The sequence below is a fragment of the Zootoca vivipara genome, chromosome 6 (assembly GCF_963506605.1).
Source record: "Zootoca vivipara chromosome 6, rZooViv1.1, whole genome shotgun sequence".
NCBI classification, from domain to species: Eukaryota; Metazoa; Chordata; class Lepidosauria; order Squamata; family Lacertidae; genus Zootoca; species Zootoca vivipara.
In genome coordinates, this window is record NC_083281.1 from 72,334,944 (window position 1) to 72,351,439 (window position 16,496).

A 16,496-nucleotide genomic window follows, 5' to 3' on the forward strand; every position below is an offset into this window, starting at 1 on the left:
GCGTTGTACAAAGCAGCAGACAGTAAGTACATTGCAAGGGGATTTCTCGTTCCTGCTCATGAAAATAGGCACCTGCGCACGAGAGACAGGGTGAACATAAGACCACCAGAAGAGCCTGCTGGATCAGGCCAGGGGCCCATCTAGTCCACCCTCCTGTTCTCACAGCGGCTGAACAGTTGCCGCCTGCGGGTGTGAGTTCCATAGTTTAACTATGTACCCTCTTTAGAGATGTAAATTTTTAGGGAGGCAACTGAACCTTGAAGTATGGGACCAGCTCTTATGGAGAGCATTCTAACAAGGGATGGACAAAAAGGCCCAAATGAGGACCATGATCTGCCAGGACAAGGGCCCCCAAAATAGGGACAGTGTGCAGGGTTGTGAAAGGTGTGGACAGACAGCTGTATTCTGCACACACATGCAGCGTACCTTAAAACCACAAGAGGGAGCCAAAGCATAAGAAAATAAATCTGCTGGGGAATATTAGTCTGTAAATAGATTTGTAAGATCACATCTTTGTTTTGTGTGGGTTGGTGGGCGTCTCTCTGTGTGTGTTCCCTATGTGCACATCTTTCTGAAGGTTTGGGAGGAAAATTCAGCTGGCTTGAAGCCCCTCCCAACACTGCAAGGGATGGGGGAGCTCTACATTTCCTCTTGCCTAAAGGAACACCGCAGAGGGGCCTGGCTGATGTCACTAGGGAGGCAATTCCAAAGTGTAATGCAGGCTTCCTCAACCTCGGCCCTCCAGATGCTTTTGGCCTACAACTCCCATGATCCCTAGCTAGCAGGACCAGGGGTCAGGGATGATGGGAACTGTAGTCTCAAAACATCTGGAGGGCCGAGTTTGAGGAAGCCTGGTGTAATGCCTGAATCCTGAAGTCTGGAGGGCCACATTCAGTCTGTGTGCCCAAGTTTCTCCACTTCTGTCCAAGAGGGTCTCCCCCTCCCCCCCCAACCCCACTTTGGTTTCAAGAGAGACTCGACAAACAACAATTGTCCCACCATCTCATCAAAATACAACTCAGCTGCAGGGCAAATATATATATTTATTTATTTGGAGAGGAGTTTTTTGTGGTAAACCTTCTCTTTAGCCCAACCCCAAAAGTTCCCATATAATAAATTAAAAACAAGACGGTCCCTGCCCACAGGCTCACAGTCTAAAGGACACAACAGAAAAGGAAAGAAGGAAGGAGGAGGGCAGAGAAAAAGCGAAGCAAATGGGGGCACCAATTCTTAAAGTTGGTTTCTTAGAATGGCCAGCTGATCTCCGTTACCAGAGAAAAAGCTGCCTCTATTCGCTGCTGCCGAAATGTACCTGCTTGGAAAGCTGCCGGTGGCTGAGTCTCCAGGAACTCTGCTGGATCCGACCAATGGCCCAACAGATCCAGCAGCCTGCTCTCACAGTGGCACCCAGATACCCCAACGGGAAGCAGACCCCAAATCAAGAGCCCTCTCCCCTCCTGTGGTTTGCAGAAACTAGTATTCAGAAGCATGGCTGCTAGTAGCCATCGGCAGCCTTTTCCTCCTCTAGGAATTTGTCCAATCCTCTTTTAAAGCCATCCAAGGAGGTGGCCAACCTTGCCTCCTGCGGGAGGGAGTTCCACAGTTTAACTGCGCACTGTGTGGGAAATTACATTCTTTTATCTGCCCTGAATCATCCGCTATCATTCAGTTTATAAGAACATAAGTCTGTGGATCAGACTGATGACCCATTTACCTCAGCCTTCTCTTCTCACAATGGCAGACCAAATACCTGCCTAAGCAGGACCTAAGCACAAGTATCAGGTATCTGAAGAAGTGTGCATGCACACAAAAGCTCATACCAATGACAAACTTAGTTGGTCTCTAAGGTGCTACTGGAAGGAATTTTTTTATTTTGTTTTGACTACATCAGACCAACACGGCTACCTACTAAGCACAAGAGCAACTCTCCTCTCCACAACACAGTTTTAACAGACCCTCCAAGTGTCCCAATTTTCCAGGGACAGTCCCGGATTTACAGAAGTCACCCTGGTTTCTAATTTGATCCTGGAATGCCCCGCTTTTCCTTAGGACGTCTCTATTTTCACCAGAGAAATGCTGGAGAGTAACTATACAACCTTTAGTAGACATCCAAAGGTAGCCCTGTAGAGGATTTTTTAAAAAAATTTTTTTTAATGTTTTTATGTAAGTTGAAGCTGCCCAGAGTGGCTGGGGCAACTCAGTCAGGTAGGCGGGGTACAAATAAAATTGGTATTAGTATGGGATATGATGTCCCTGTTTTCACTGCAGAAATGTAGGAGGGTATGTACTAATAGCTGCTGCACCCCAGAAAAGGTAAAAACTGGGGCACGTTAGCCAGGGTCTGCTGAAGCATTGCTTCTTCCTCCCTCCCTGACTGTTTCCTCCAGAGGTGCAGCTGGAGGGATTGGGAATGGAAAAGAAAGAGGTGGTGTGTGTGTGTGTAAATGCTCCTGCCTTCAACCAGCTTCCAAAGAGGAGCGAATTCTGTGTGTTTCTGATAGGAGGGCCCCAGCCCTGCCAAAATAAACAGGAGGGGAGAGCTTGGCCGCCGTCCAAGAGTAGCAAGGGGCCCTCCGAGCTGCCGAGCCTCGGATGTCGCGGGCAGAGCGCGAGAGGAGCCCTCTGGGCAAAGCTTTGAAAACTGGCCCAGGAATGCGCCTGCCACAGGGCTCCCACAGCACAGCTGCAGTGGCGTGTTTAGATAGCATCCTTCTTCGCGCCACTGGAATGTCGGGGCAGGGAGCTGGCAGGGCGGGTCCCTGCCCTCTGCGAGGGGAGCACAGAGCTCCCCCCACCAAAAGCACAGAAAGCAAGAGGTGGCCTTCTTTCGACTCCTCTTTCGAAAGCTGGATGCTAACCTTTGAGTCACACTGGATTCTGCAGGCAGAGGTGTAAAACACAGGGAGTTGCCTTATCCTGATCTGGCCCTGGAGTGTTCAACCTGGCAGATTTAGGCTAGAAACCTTTTCTGGTCCCCGATGCTATTTTAACTGGAGATGCCATAAATTCCACCTAGGTCCTTCTGCACTTCACTGTTTCCTGGTTGTTGTTTTTAACCACCTCTTTAGAGACATAGGTTCTCAGGTTCACCTTGGTGCAGCAGATCCTGACTTTTAAACGTAAGTTGCTGTGTGTATCACCTTTGGTCACAGAATCTTAGTTGGAAGGGGTCCCCAAGGGTCATCCAGTCCAACCCCCTGCAATGCAAAAATCACAGCTAAAGAATCCCTGACAGATAGCCATCCAAACTTTAAAAACCTCAAACAAAGGAGAGTCCACCACCTTCTCAGGCAGTCCATTCCACTGTCAAACTGCTCTTACTGTCAGACAGTTCTTTCTAATGTTTTGGGGTTATTTTATAATATTGTTTTATAAAATCCTTAAATAGTAGATTTTTAAAAAGCTAGTCCCACCCATTCAGGGCTAAGAGCTCTCTCCCCCCCCCTCTTTCTCTCTCTTTCTCTTTCTCTCTCTCTCTCTGAGATATTGTTTCCAAGAGAAATCCCTCTGTTCGTTCTACAAATTGATGTCAACAATCAAATCAATAATCAATCACTGTTCAGCTGAGCATGGTCAGCAGGGGCAAAGAGTTGTTTGGGAAAAAAAAGTTACAGCCAGTCAATGGAAAGAGGAGAGTTACAGTATGTTACAGTGTAAATTCTGTCATTCAGGGCTTTCAAACATTTCACATACACCATAACTTCCTGCAATCCTCACGACGACCCTGAAAGGTAGGTCACTATTATTATTCCCCTATTGTACATGTAGCGTGGGGGAATTGAAGCTGAGAGGAAGTGAACGTGTGTTGCCAGCAGAGGCAAATTTCGAATGAGGGAGTTATTCATACAAATCTCAGCCTACACAATGCTAAAAAAAGGAGAAACCTAACAAACCAACAACAACCCCAAAACTCGTTCAGCTGCATTTGAAGCAGTGAGGGTGTGAGGTGACGGAACAGGACTTCTGGAGTAAACAGAGCGAGAGAAAAGGTTTAAGCATGCCTGCAAAGTCAGTTTGCTGCTTGGAGGCAAAGTCTGGTTTGGGGGATCAAGTTGGAGAACAGCCTCAGGGTGTCTCTCCCCAGCTTCAGTCCCCCTGGTAGATGATTTTGATGGAGGTGTCCGCCTCGGCTTCCTGCTTGACGCTGCAGCTCACCGTTGAGAAGAGACAGTGGTTCACTTCTTCCAGCCAGTCCAAGATGCGCTGCTCAGTCTCGGGGTCGAGCTGAGGAGGCCTCTCCCGAGAAGAGAGACAGTCCGGGTCTTCTTCTGCCTCTGACGCCCGATCTCTCCGAGGTTCTTGTGGGACACGTGCCGTGTGGGGCGGCCTGGTTCCTCTGCGCCCAAGGCCTTCCCCAAGCAGGAGCAGCTGCCCTCCCCACACACAGGGTGCAGAGTGCCGCCCACTGGGCAACGGAGGCAAGAGGAGGCTCTGAGAGAGAGCTCCATCTCTGGGGACTCTTCTCACGTGGTGGGAAGGAGCAGCAAAGCCATTCCGTGCTCCTGGACTCGGCCTGGCCGGCCTGGTGTGGCTTTTTCTTTGCTCTGCCCAGGCCTGGAAGGGCAGCGGTAGCTGTCGAGAAGGGCTTGGTGCCAGCAGCCCGCGGGCAAGGGGGGCACGCAGGCCCCTGCGCGACCCGGAGGCCAAAGACCTCCCTGCGATGGAGGCTGAGAGGTGCTGGTCTCCTCCTCCTCGTGGCTTTGCCATTCACCTCCCAGCGCCTCTTCTTTTGTCACACACCCTTGGAAAGGGAGAGAACTAGCTGCACAAATAGGCTGGACAGTCTTTCCCGTCGATCAGCTAAGGCTTCTCTTTTTCTCTCCCGATCACCCCAAGTGGGAAGATGTAACCCCTGGAAGTCCCAAGCTCTAATAAACTGAGGAGGTGGACTTTCCCCAGCAATGCTCACACTCCACAGGACCTCGTCGAGTTACAGGACTCTTGTGTGGTCTATGGCTGAAAAACGACACTGGCAACGGACAAGGCTGAGTCTTTCATTATGCAGAGATCGGCTGCATGGTTTTCTCAGTAACAAAAGTCCCCATTCGCTCCAGGGAGGAGGAAAATGCCTCGTTGCCAGCAGATCACACTTGCGTATTCCAGCAGTGAGGATGGTAACATGTACAGGACGGCCACCCTCCAAATTTGGCTGCCCGATTTGCAGCCGTACATCATCTGTTTAAGTAGGGAAAAACAAACAGCAAACCAAGCTAGCGCAAAGAAAATTGCTGGATTAGGTGGGGCAATCAGATTCTTATTTTAATGATGAGGAAGTCTGCCCTGGTCAGACCTCACCTGGAGTCCTGTGCCCAGTTCTGGGCACCACAGTTTAAGGATATTGACAAGCTAAATGTGTGCAGATGTGGGTGACTAAGGTAATTAAGGTGTCTAGAAATCATGCCTTATGAGGAATGTTTAGCCCGGAAAAGAAAAGACTGAGAGGTGATGTGAAAACCATCTTCAAATATCTGAAGGTCTGCCCCTGGTAGCTTGTTTCCTGCTGCTCCAGAGGGGATGGCCCAAACCAATGGGTTCAAATGACAAGATTCCCATGAAACCTTGGGGAGAACTTTCTGCCAGTAAAAAGTGCTCTACAGTGGAACATTGGCAGCTGGTGCTCTCCTTCATTGGAGGTTCCTAAGCTGAGGCTGGATGGCCATTTGCCAGGGATTCTTTAGCTGTGATTCCCACATGGCAGGGGGTAGGACTCGATGCCCATTGGGGTCCCTTGCACCCCTACAGTTGTTGATTCAGGGATCTCTAATATTCTCAAGCAAAAACTCCAGAACAATCCTATTAAGTCTGCCCTTATTTGGAGATCCTGAACCTTTGACTCTTGAATGTTATTGACCATAGGCTTTCAAGAGGCAGGGGGCAGCAGTGGAGGGAAAAGAGACCACACAAGATCCCGTATATACATGCACCAGGGTGGGCCGGCTTCAGGAGAGGCTGGAAACTGTTCTCTGTTAATATTAGGCTAATTTCTTTCCTCTCCCCCCTGACCCTCAAGGGCCCCGTAAAAAATCTTTTGAAGGTCCTCTGGAAATCTCACTTACATAAACATTAGCTGGGAACGCGTTAAATGCTCTAATTTAATGGACCTCTCATTCTCCCACCCACCCACCCACCCCAACACAAATCCTGGTTTTATTTTTAAATGGATCAAATTGCCATTCTGATGCTCTCCCTCAAACTACCAGCTTTGCAGAAATCAACACCTTAAGAATAGCCGAGCGCCTTAGGAGAGTGATGGGGAGCCTGGGCCCATCCACAAAACTTTGTTGAACTTCTCTGAAGCCCACTGGGGTTGATGGTAGTTAAGGGTTTCCCATCAGTCTTGAAAATATGGGAGTACCTTCCATTGCTAAACCAAATTCTGATCACAGCACAGTCCTTCAGCTTAATTTGGAGCTGAGTTTGTCTTAACCCAGTGTAAGAAAGCTTGACACAGGGTCTAATGTGGAACTCCACACGTTTTTCCTCTGGCTCTTGGGTCTCTCCCTAGAGACGCACCTATACAGGCTCTGCTTTGCACCCTCTGTGAGCATTTTTGCCTCGCTGAAACGCCCTTAAATTCTGCTAATGATGATCATTTGCACCTCACCTTTTTCTTCAAGGAGTTCAAGGCGGATTACACAGTTCTCCCCATTTTCTCCTCACAACCAAGCTCACCCAGCAAGCTTTACATCTCAGTCGGGATTTGAACCCGGGTCTTCCAGGCCCTAGTCTGACATTCTAGCCACCACGCCGCACTAGCTCAAAGCTTCTTACTTGCCTGGAGGATAGAGGCGTAGAAACAAGCTTACTGTGCAAAGTCACGCCTGTTGCCCCACCCACTTTTTACTGTGGCCCTCAAGAGCAAAAAGCAATGTGGCCCCCAGAAGGCTGCATGAATAAGAACATGGCCCTCAAGAGTGAGAAAGATTCATGGCCCCATTACTGTAAGTAGCACAGACAGGCACTCTCTTCCGTCAGAGCTCAGGTTACTCTCCTGAGGTTGTGGACTCTCCTTCCTTGGAGGTTTTTAAGCAGAGGTTGGATGGCCACCTGACATGGATTCTTTAGCTGAGATGCCTGCATTGCAGAGGGTTGGACCAGATGACCCTTGGGGTCCCTTCCAACTCTACAATTCCATCTAAGGCAGCCAGCCCAGAAGGAAAGTTTAAGGGGGCTGGGTCCGAAATTAACATCCACTGCTGCCTCTATCCCCACACTTATTATGAATTTGAATAAGAGGATGGCATCCCGCCCCCCCCCCCCAACGAAAAGGAGCACCACTACAGTCAGCTTGATTACAGATCCGTGATAAACAAACTGGGAACAGCAGCATAAGCAGAACTAGCGCCACCGACTGGGTATGCAATATTACTGTGAAAACTGTTACGGTGTGACACGAAAAGAAATCTGATCAGGCCCTTTGGAGGAAAGGCTCAGCATAAACTGAAATAATGAATGGAAGTTCACACACCTGTTATTTTCTCCTTTATTTGTACTCATTTTTCACATCACTGGCTCTTACATTTCCCAGTTCTTCCATGCAATCAATGAGGGCTAGAAACTTGGGCCGCAATACAGGCCTTTTAGGCACGACCAGAGGGTTGGTGTACGTGGTCCAGTGTCGTTACCGACTTTTTGTTGCCCCTGTGGAGAGCAGCGCGTGGCTCTTTCCAATGGCAAACCACTGATTTTGAAAGAAGTGTCAGTTTCAAAAACCGAGTTTTCTATGTGGCACGAGGGAGGCAAGATGTGAAGAGAAGCCAGCGTGGCATAAACTGAGAAAAACAGTTTGGGTGTCAGTGCAACCTCTCACATACTCTGCAAGAACCTGAATGTCATGGGGAGAGGAAGACTCCAGAGAGCAGCAGCAGCAGCAACAACAACAACTACACCACTCAGGTCAAGGTTACAAAGCAGGCTTCAGAGTCTGAAGCAATAGCTCAACTCTGTCTAACAGGCCACATTCTGTATTGCTAGAAAGCACAACATCGGATTAACAGTGGTGGCGGCAGGTGAGGGTGCGTGTCTCTCTCACCCACAAAGCTTCCTACCTGGCCCTGATGCCCAATTATGCAGAGATTATAGAGTACCATTATGCCACATGGATATTAGTGTGTCTCATTAAAATAAATATGATCCCACATCTTTATTCAAGAGATCCGTGTGGATCCCTGGCTTGGGTAGAAGGCTTGCATTTTACGAACCAAGCAGGTCTCAGAGTCTCTCTCTTGAGACCACAAAAATCCTGCAGTTAACTGTCAACCTCTCCAAGCCCTCTCCAAAGCACAGCATTGGATTTCTTGCTGACGAGTTAAAAAAAACGACGATAAAATCCTGCAAGGGGAGGCTGTTCACAAATGCTGTCTAGCGTGCCCCACAACAGGGAAAGGAAACCAAAGGCGCTTAATGAATTACTGTCATGAGGGACGAGACTGTACTGAAATCAGTTTTTGAAGGATAAACGACTTTTAAGTTCCCTTCCTTGTCCACAACCCGAACCTGTTCCAAAACGAGAGGGAGGCTCTTGGAAACGCCCTCAAGCCTTGAATTCTCATGCCCGGCAGTGTCGTTTGATTCATGATCTGAATCCAGGTCTTCGCCTGTATTCTCTGAAGTGGATCTGTTCAGCTCCGCCATTTTCTGTGGTGAAGGAATGAAGATTGCAACATATAGAGAAAGTTACTCAAGAGACATGGCAATGTTTTCCCCAGCTGAGAACATGAGGTTTCCTTTCAGTTATTATGGGACTGGAGGCCCAGACGACAACATGACACTGCTATGAATCCAGAATGCAGCATTTTAGGGTAAAGGCAGGCAGAAGATGCTAAAATGAAAAGTGGAGGGATATGAGGAGCCAGGCTTCAAAACACAAGGAGAGGTGGGTGGTTGTCCTGCATGATGGACAACTAGGTGCAGGTCCTGGGTGCAAGAGCTGCATGTGCAAAGGCCACAGACCTGATGGACAGCAGCTGAAGAGAACCACAAAGAGGTGATTTTATTTTACACACTGGGCTTTGCTTTTAAACCACGAATCCTGTAAGTGCCTCTAATAGACAAATCAGGACCCTGCAAGTGAGAAGTGTGGATGCAGAATGAGGAGGAGAGGGCAGAAACAGAATAACTCTTTACCAGAATGAGGGTGTCCATCACATCCTTGCACGTCTGCAGGCTCATGGCACTTGTCACTTCCAGAAGCAGATCAGAGGTAGTTTTCCCAAGCTTAAAAAGAAGAAGAAAGGGAAATGCCAGATGGAACTGAGCTATTAAGGACAGCATTATGGAGTATCATTTTAGGTCAGTAACATTCATAGACGCAAGGACAAAATGATTACAGGCGCCAATTCTCTCTCTTTTTGTGGTTACTAGCACCCCTTCCCAGCAAATGTAGGTAAAAGTGATTTTTGGAAAGGCATGCTGTAGATTGAGATCCTTCTTGAAATTCAGCTTGGGGGGGGGATACTTTGCAATAAAACAACTTTTGCAGAGTAAGCTTGAGTTAATCCCCAAATTACAGAAAAGGCCATTTTATGGAAGATAAGGCTATCACTGGCTACTAGCCACACTGACTAAGCTCTCCTTCCACTGTCAAGAGGCAGGATGCCTCTGAATACCAGATGCTGGGAATTGCTTGTCCTGCTTGTGGGCTTCCCAGAGGCATCCGGTTGGCCATTGTGAGAAAAGGATGCTGCTGGACTAGATAAACCATTGGCCTGATTCTGTAGGTGTCTTCTTAGGTTCATAAAAGCATACAACACCACTGTAACATGGGTACCTAATTCTTTTTAGGGTGGAACAGTGTCTGGAAGCAGATCTGCATTTGAAATTCCAGGGGTGTGATTGGCAGTGGAGCAGCAGTAGGTGGGAGTGCTTGACTAGCCCTTTTCCACTTGCAACAGCCCCTGCTCCTTCCCTCTGTGGCACAACAAGCACTCCACCCGAAACCTCAACTGGGAAGTATGAAAAGGGGGGAAGGAAACCCAAACTACCCCCCCCCCCAATTTATGTAGATCACAGAACAGATTTTTTCCTAGAAAATGTACAGCCTGGCCCACAATCAAGTCACAGCATCTGTACCTTTGTCTTCTCGCTGTTTGTGATTGGCGGGAAAGAAATCACAGCATCTTCGTTGTCAATCAGGCACGGGTAATTCTCTTTCCCATCCAGTAAATGTAGGTACCTGATCAAGGGTGGAATAAGAAAATGGAAGCTACTTAGGGGACGGGGAGAGGAAGTGCAAATACACATGTGAGGTTTAAAAATAAGAATTGCTTCTGACTCAATATATTTAAAAACAAACAAAACAAAAACAAACAAACCACAGCTCTGTGAAGACACAGACAAGAAACCTCTGAATATCAGGTGCTGGGAATTGCAAGTGGGGAGAGTGTCATGGAATTCTACTCAATATTGATCCATAGCAGAACTCTGACATATAGTTAGCAAAGTAAAAACTTAAAACACATTGCAGGATTAAAAAAAATAGACCAGAGGAAATTAATATTTCATCCAGCAGAGCTTTAGTGCTACTGAAGGCAAATGAGCATAACGGTCACAAATCCAATACATTCAGGAGTGGCACTGTCCGTAAGAAATCCAGTTGCAGTCTAAACCTTCTGCTTGTTTCTTTCACACAGAGAAGCTTGAATTAATTAGAATAGGAAAGATCACTACACATCAGATCAATACTTCTGTACAAAGAAATGCAAAATGACGGAGAGTGCTGCTTACTGGCTTCTCAAAGGCATTTGGCTGGATGCTGTGAGAACAGGATGCTGGACCAGATGAGATTTTGGGAGCCCTTTCGGCTATAGCATGGGACACCAGTTATTTAAATATAATAAAGAATAGAGACCTGTATGAAAAGAAAGGACTTTACGGGGAGCCTCCTTGGGGGAGGTAACTCCAAACCATCCTGATTGTTCTGAGGACGCCTTCTGCTTCCCTTCCCCATGGACCCCTCCTGGCTCTTGGCTGCCCTCTGTGCAAGATTTCGAGGGTTGTGCTCTGCTTCCAAGTGCAGACTCACTTGTGCAGTCCAGATATGTTCTGCCTCCTCTTCTGCTTCCGCTGCTCCTCGGCCTCTGACTGCAGCTGACGGAGGAGGTCCTTGGCCTTGATTTCCTTCCGGCCCAAGGGGATGATCTGCAACATGAATGCAAGGCCAGAAGTGTCTTGGAGTCAGTTGCTGTTATTATTATTAATGATTTATATCCCACCTTTTTCCCAGACTGGGACTCAAGGCACCTTACAGATAATAATTCAAAAACACAGATTAAAAACATAAATATACTCAAATAGTAATTAAATGCTAAAAGAATTACAGCTGTATAAAAGCAGATCTATTAAAATATAGATAGTAAAAAGAGCACAGCACTATTTAAAAGCTATTTCCTTAAAAAATACACTCAGTTCCCAAATGGTTGGAATAAGAAAGTGTTCACTAGCTGGTGGAAGGATGCCAAGGAGGGAGCCAGTTTAGCTACTCTTGGATGGAGTTCCAAACCCTGGGAGCAGTCACCAAGAAGGCCCTCTCCCGTGCCCCACTAAGCATGCTCGTGAGGGTGGCAGGACTGAGAGAAGATCTCCCCTGAAGATCTCAGAGGCTGGGCAGGTTCGTCTTTCTGATAACCATCATGCACAACAGCACCAGCTGCCTGCTGCTGTCCCTTTGTGGGGTATCATTCTGAACAGCATTCTAATCTTGGTGTTGTCAGTGTACCTTCAATTCATCTGGTGGCCGAACGTCGTAGAGAAGAGGACTTTTCACAAGCTGCAGGTCATGTGTGGCAATGGTGGCTGCTGTTCGCTTCTCACAGATGTCCTCGTGGAGTTTGGTCTGAAGTGTAAGATGTGTCATTAAAATAAGGCTGTGCTGAAGAGTCACAACAACAGGCTTAACTTTAAGGAGTGTGCAAAAAACAACTACTACTTTACAGTGGTGCCTCGCTAGACAAATTTAATTCGTTCCACGGGTCTTTTCTTATAACGAAAAATTCATCTAGCGAATCCCATAGGAATGCATTGATTTTTTTTTTGCCCATAGGAACGCATTAATTGAATTTCAATGCATTCCTATGGGAAACCGCGATTCGCTAGACGAATTTTTCGTAAAACGAATTCGTCTAGCGAGGCAACCTCCACTAGAAAAAAACCTTTCGTTAAGCGGAAATTTTGTTAAGCAGGGCATTCGTTAAGTGAGGCACCACTGTATTACTTTTACCCCGCCCATCTGACTGGGCATGCTTCCCACATATATAAAAACAATAAAACATTACACATTAAAAAACTTCCCTAGACAGGGCTGCCTTCAGGTGTCTTCTAGAGGTTATATAGTTACTCATCTCCTAGACACCTGGAGGGCATTCCACAGGGTATAACTATCTGGCTCTTTCTCCTCTAACACACTGAGGGCAGACAAGGACCCCCCAGGATCTACTTCCTCCTGATCAGGGGAGCCAACATCCTCAACTGTCCTGTGCTAGAGGGAGGCAAAGTTACCACCCACATGCCTGGGCTTGGAGATGCCCCTTTTGCTTTCCCTTCCAAAGTAGGGCTGCCCCCCATTCGAATTCCAAGGGGGAGGTTTATCTCTATCTGGGGAAACAAGCCCAACCTAATCCACAACTAATTGAATCAAAGGACACCCCGCCTCTGAAGCTGGACCATGCCCAGAACCAAGTGGTATTGTCTTTCGAAGCATACCTGAGCAGAAAGAAACCTCTTCAAAGCGTTGCCAGGCTTGAAGTTCATGCCTTTCACTACACAGCACACAATATAGGGGCGGACGTCTTTGACACCAGGGCTGGCTTTCACAACCAATGGAGCTGGATTCTCAGAGATGTGGAGAACTTTCACCAGCAGCTTCTGGGTTTCTTCCACCTCATCCTCTGCATCACTGCCTTTTTTCTTGTTTTTATCTCTCTTTTTCTTCCTCATCTCCTCCTTCTCAGCACCATCCTGCTTGCCTTTTCCTTTGCCGCCCCCTCGACCCCCGACACGCAAATATTCCAGGATAGATTTTGTTTGGCAACCATTTACCATCTTCTCAAGCCGTTTGTCTTTGAGGGCATTTCCTTTTAAATTGACTTCCTTCAGCTTGGGGCAGTCAGCCAACTCCACAGGGATTTCCGATAATTTGTTGTTGGAAACATCCAAAGTCTAGGGGGGGAAAGTATATTTAGCGGTTGTCTTCTAATTCAGACACTGGAACACTTATCTCAAGTTCTGCCTACTCTGATGGACAGCAGTGAAAAACATTTTGCCTATCAATTAAAATTCCCAAGCCAATGTGAGTACAGAAGCTGCCATACCAAATCAGACCATTGGTTCATCGAGCTCAGCATGGTCTACGACTCTACACTGACTGGCAGCAGTTCTCTGGTTTAAGACCTGAGACCTTTTGCATGCAAAGTAGATTATCTGCCAATGAGCTACAGCCCATTCCTGCTCTGGTCATTTGCTATTCCATATATTGCAGCAACCTCAGCGCTATTCAAGCATTCATAATAGGGCTCCACACCCACTCCTGACAACCTCTAGATTTTTATATGTGAATGGCACCAGCAAAACAAGCAGTGCTGTGGGATGGTCAATTTTCATCATCGACATCTCAGGAAGCATTGATGTCTTGAACAGTCCTCATTTTTCACGCATGCTGAATTATGAATTATTACTGCATTTCAAGAATTGCTATTGCTTGGTTTGTAACACTTTTCTTTTTGCTTTCCATCACTATTCCTATAGTTTTATAATCTCATTACAAAAGCAGAAGCTGGGAAGCACCGAGGGCTTTTACCTTGAGGCAGGCCAGGCGGGAGATGTTGGGGCTCAGCTCCTCCAGCTCGTTGCCCGCCGCCTCCAGGGTGCCCAACAGGGCTAAAGGGGCTGCGCGGCGGGAGTCACCTCCGTCGTCCGTGGGAAGCAGCCCCCCGGGGAGGGAGCGCAGGCGGTTCCCGCCCAGGAGCAGCTCCTGGAGAGCCGGGGCGGAGCGACCCAGGCCGGGCCCCATTTCGCGAAGGCGGTTGCGGCGAAGGTTGAGGAGGCGCAGCTCAGGTAGGGCGGCAGGGAAGCCCTTCTTCCCCGCCGCCACCACCACTTGGGGCTCACCGGCCCCGCCGAGCTCCGCCGGCAGCTCCTCCAGGCCGTTTCCGGAGAGGTCGAGGGTGCGCAGCGTGGCCGGCAAAAGGCGCCCGGCCTGGGTCAGCCCCGACGGGCCCAGCCCGCAGCCGGGAAGCACCAGCGTCTGCAGCCCCGTCAGGAGCCCCAGGACCGGCCCCGGCTCACGCAGCGCCGCGCAGCCACCCCCGCGCACCTCCAGCGACCGCAGCGCCGCCCCCAGGGAGCCCAGAGCCCGCGGGAAGCGCCCCCCGGCGGCCTGCACACGCTGCTCCAGGGCGGCGCCGGACTCCAGGCTCAGCTCCCGCCGGCCGGACTCTGTCACCTCCGGCCAGTCCTCTTCTTCCCCTCCCGGCACTGCTACAGCCGCGGCCGCCATCTTTCTCTCGGCTGGGCACAGCCGCTTCCGGTGTCACCCGCTCTTCTGGTCCAAGACGCGCTTCCGCTTCCTGTATCGTCAATAGCGGGGGGGGAAAAGGGAGATATGTCCTATCGTCTTATGAAGTGGACGCAGAAAAGTGGGCGGACGTGTGTGGGGCGAATATGGGTGATATCCTTAAAAAAATGTGATGGTAATTTTAAATTTATTTCCTGCCCTTCAGCAGGCCCCAGCGCGTTACATTTTCAAATGTAGAATTTAGAAGTAAAAATATTACATGAAAAGCATGGGTATATGGACATGTAGATATGCGACATCCAGTTGCCGCTTCCGTTTCTCATCTGCATGGCTGAACCGTAATAAAAATGAAGAGGCCGCTCTAGCCCAATAACCAACTTCCATGGAATCTCTATGGTTGTCAGCATAGGTTGCCCGTCGCCGGAAGTGCTGCTGTAAACCGTCCTAAACTAAAGACTATGGCTGTGTCTATTAAACGGAAACGGTGCGCCTAAAAGGGTAGCTGGCAATCACATCGGGCTTCGCGCTTTTCCTTCTATGTTTGATTGGAATTAACCGAGGAGCTGATTTGCAATTGCCATAACAATCAATTTAAATTAACTCTGTTTGTTATTAAAGTTCAATAAAAATATTTGAAAAAAATCATTCATTTAAAAGTGCCAAAAGCACATTTTATGATTCTCTATATGGTGGTTTGTCCATATAGATATGGTCCGAGTGGTCTGCGTACTCGAAGAAGTGTCTGACGAATGGTGGCTATCTGAACTGCCTCCCTGATGCATTCAGGGCCCAATTCAAAGTGCAGGTGATGTAACACAACGGCTCAATAAGCCTAGATGTATCTTTTAAAAAGCCTTCAGGCCCAAGTCCCACTATGCCAGGGATTAGGCAGCTATGGCCATCCAGATGTCACTCCATTCCAACTCCCTCCAGCCTGATCACAGAGATACCAGTGATCAAGGATGATAGGAGTTGTAGTCCAATCTCTGGAAGGCCACAGAAACACAGGAACCTCATACCAAGCCAGATAGTTTGTCAATTGCATATAGTTTTTACTCTGACTGGCAGAGGTTCTCTGGGATCTCCAGGCAAGGATCTCTGGTTCCCAAACCTTTTGCCCCACCCATCCAGTCCGTCTTTTGAAAGTTGATGGGTGTTTCATCTGACCACTTAGCAAACTTTTGCTGTTGTAGTACACATCAAAGCCCATTCATACATGTTATAAAGTTTACACCCAACTCATATTTTAATAACTAGTATTGCCTTTTTAATGGACGAGAAACTCATAGAAGTAAACCCAAAGCTTAACTTCTATGCACAAATCAGACCCATGAGGCTAAGCAGAATTCTCAGCTGCTCTTCTCTGTGGAATTCCCTTCCTCTGGAGATTCACCCAAACCTGAGCTTGTGTGCCTTTTCTATTTTTATTATTGAATTGGGCTATGGTGGCAAGGACAGGGCAGAGCATAACCAGTGTCAAATCTTTGGAACGGTGGACTACATATAGAACACAATAAACACAGAAATAAAGACATATTCAAAAAGAGAAAAAGAGTCACTGCCACTCCTTGTTGAAATATAGACCTTTATTATCAGAGCAGTACAAACCTGTGTGCAAGTTGATCTAAGGCAGGGGTCCCCAGACTACGGCCCGGGGGCCGGATGCGGCCCAATTGCCCTGCCAATCCGGCCCGCGAAGACCCCCGCCGCCCGCTCTTAGGGCGCGCAGCGCTCTTCCAGGTCGGGAAAAAAGCGCCGAAAATCCTATGTGCGCATGCGTATGGGCCTCTCCCGACCCGGAAGAGGTCATTTCTGGTGCACTTCCGGGTCGGGGGAGGCCCATACGCATGCGCACAACGGATTTTCGGCGCTTTTCCCACCCTGGAAGCGCGCCGCCGCGCCAGTAAGCGCCCGTGCGCATGCGCACGGGCACGCACTCCCCCACCCGCCAGCCCGCACAGGCGCGCGCTCCCCCACCCTCCGGCCC

At 48.5% G+C, this 16,496-nt stretch overlaps 1 protein-coding gene across 1 annotated transcript; it reads right to left on the bottom strand.

The window, feature by feature from the left end:
* Positions 1-7,471: 7,471 nt before the first annotated feature.
* Positions 7,472-14,524, bottom strand: LRRC47 (leucine rich repeat containing 47). The gene is made up of 7 exons (XM_035118801.2): positions 13,793-14,524; positions 12,700-13,155; positions 11,717-11,833; positions 11,024-11,139; positions 10,072-10,174; positions 9,127-9,216; positions 7,472-8,637 (listed from the first exon to the last, which is right to left on the bottom strand). Exons 1-7 carry the CDS (start codon positions 14,489-14,491, stop codon positions 8,401-8,403), a joined length of 1,818 nt encoding a protein of 605 aa, XP_034974692.1. The 5' UTR covers positions 14,492-14,524; the 3' UTR covers positions 7,472-8,400.
* Between the last annotated feature and the right edge of the window lie 1,972 nt (positions 14,525-16,496).

What these genes read in the sequence shown, in the direction of transcription:
- LRRC47 (XM_035118801.2), bottom strand. Translation starts at nt 14,491, where the DNA reads ATGGCGGCCGCGGCTGTAGCAGTGCCGGGAGGGGAAGAAGAGGACTGG. An exon ending in GGCCACCAGATGAATTGAAG is followed by an intron (nt 11,140 to 11,716) that starts GTACACTGACAA and finishes TTCATGTTGCAG; the next exon opens with ATCATCCCCTTGGGCCGGAA. An exon ending in AACATATCTGGACTGCACAA is followed by an intron (nt 10,175 to 11,023) that starts GTGAGTCTGCAC and finishes ACCCTTGATCAG; the next exon opens with GTACCTACATTTACTGGATG.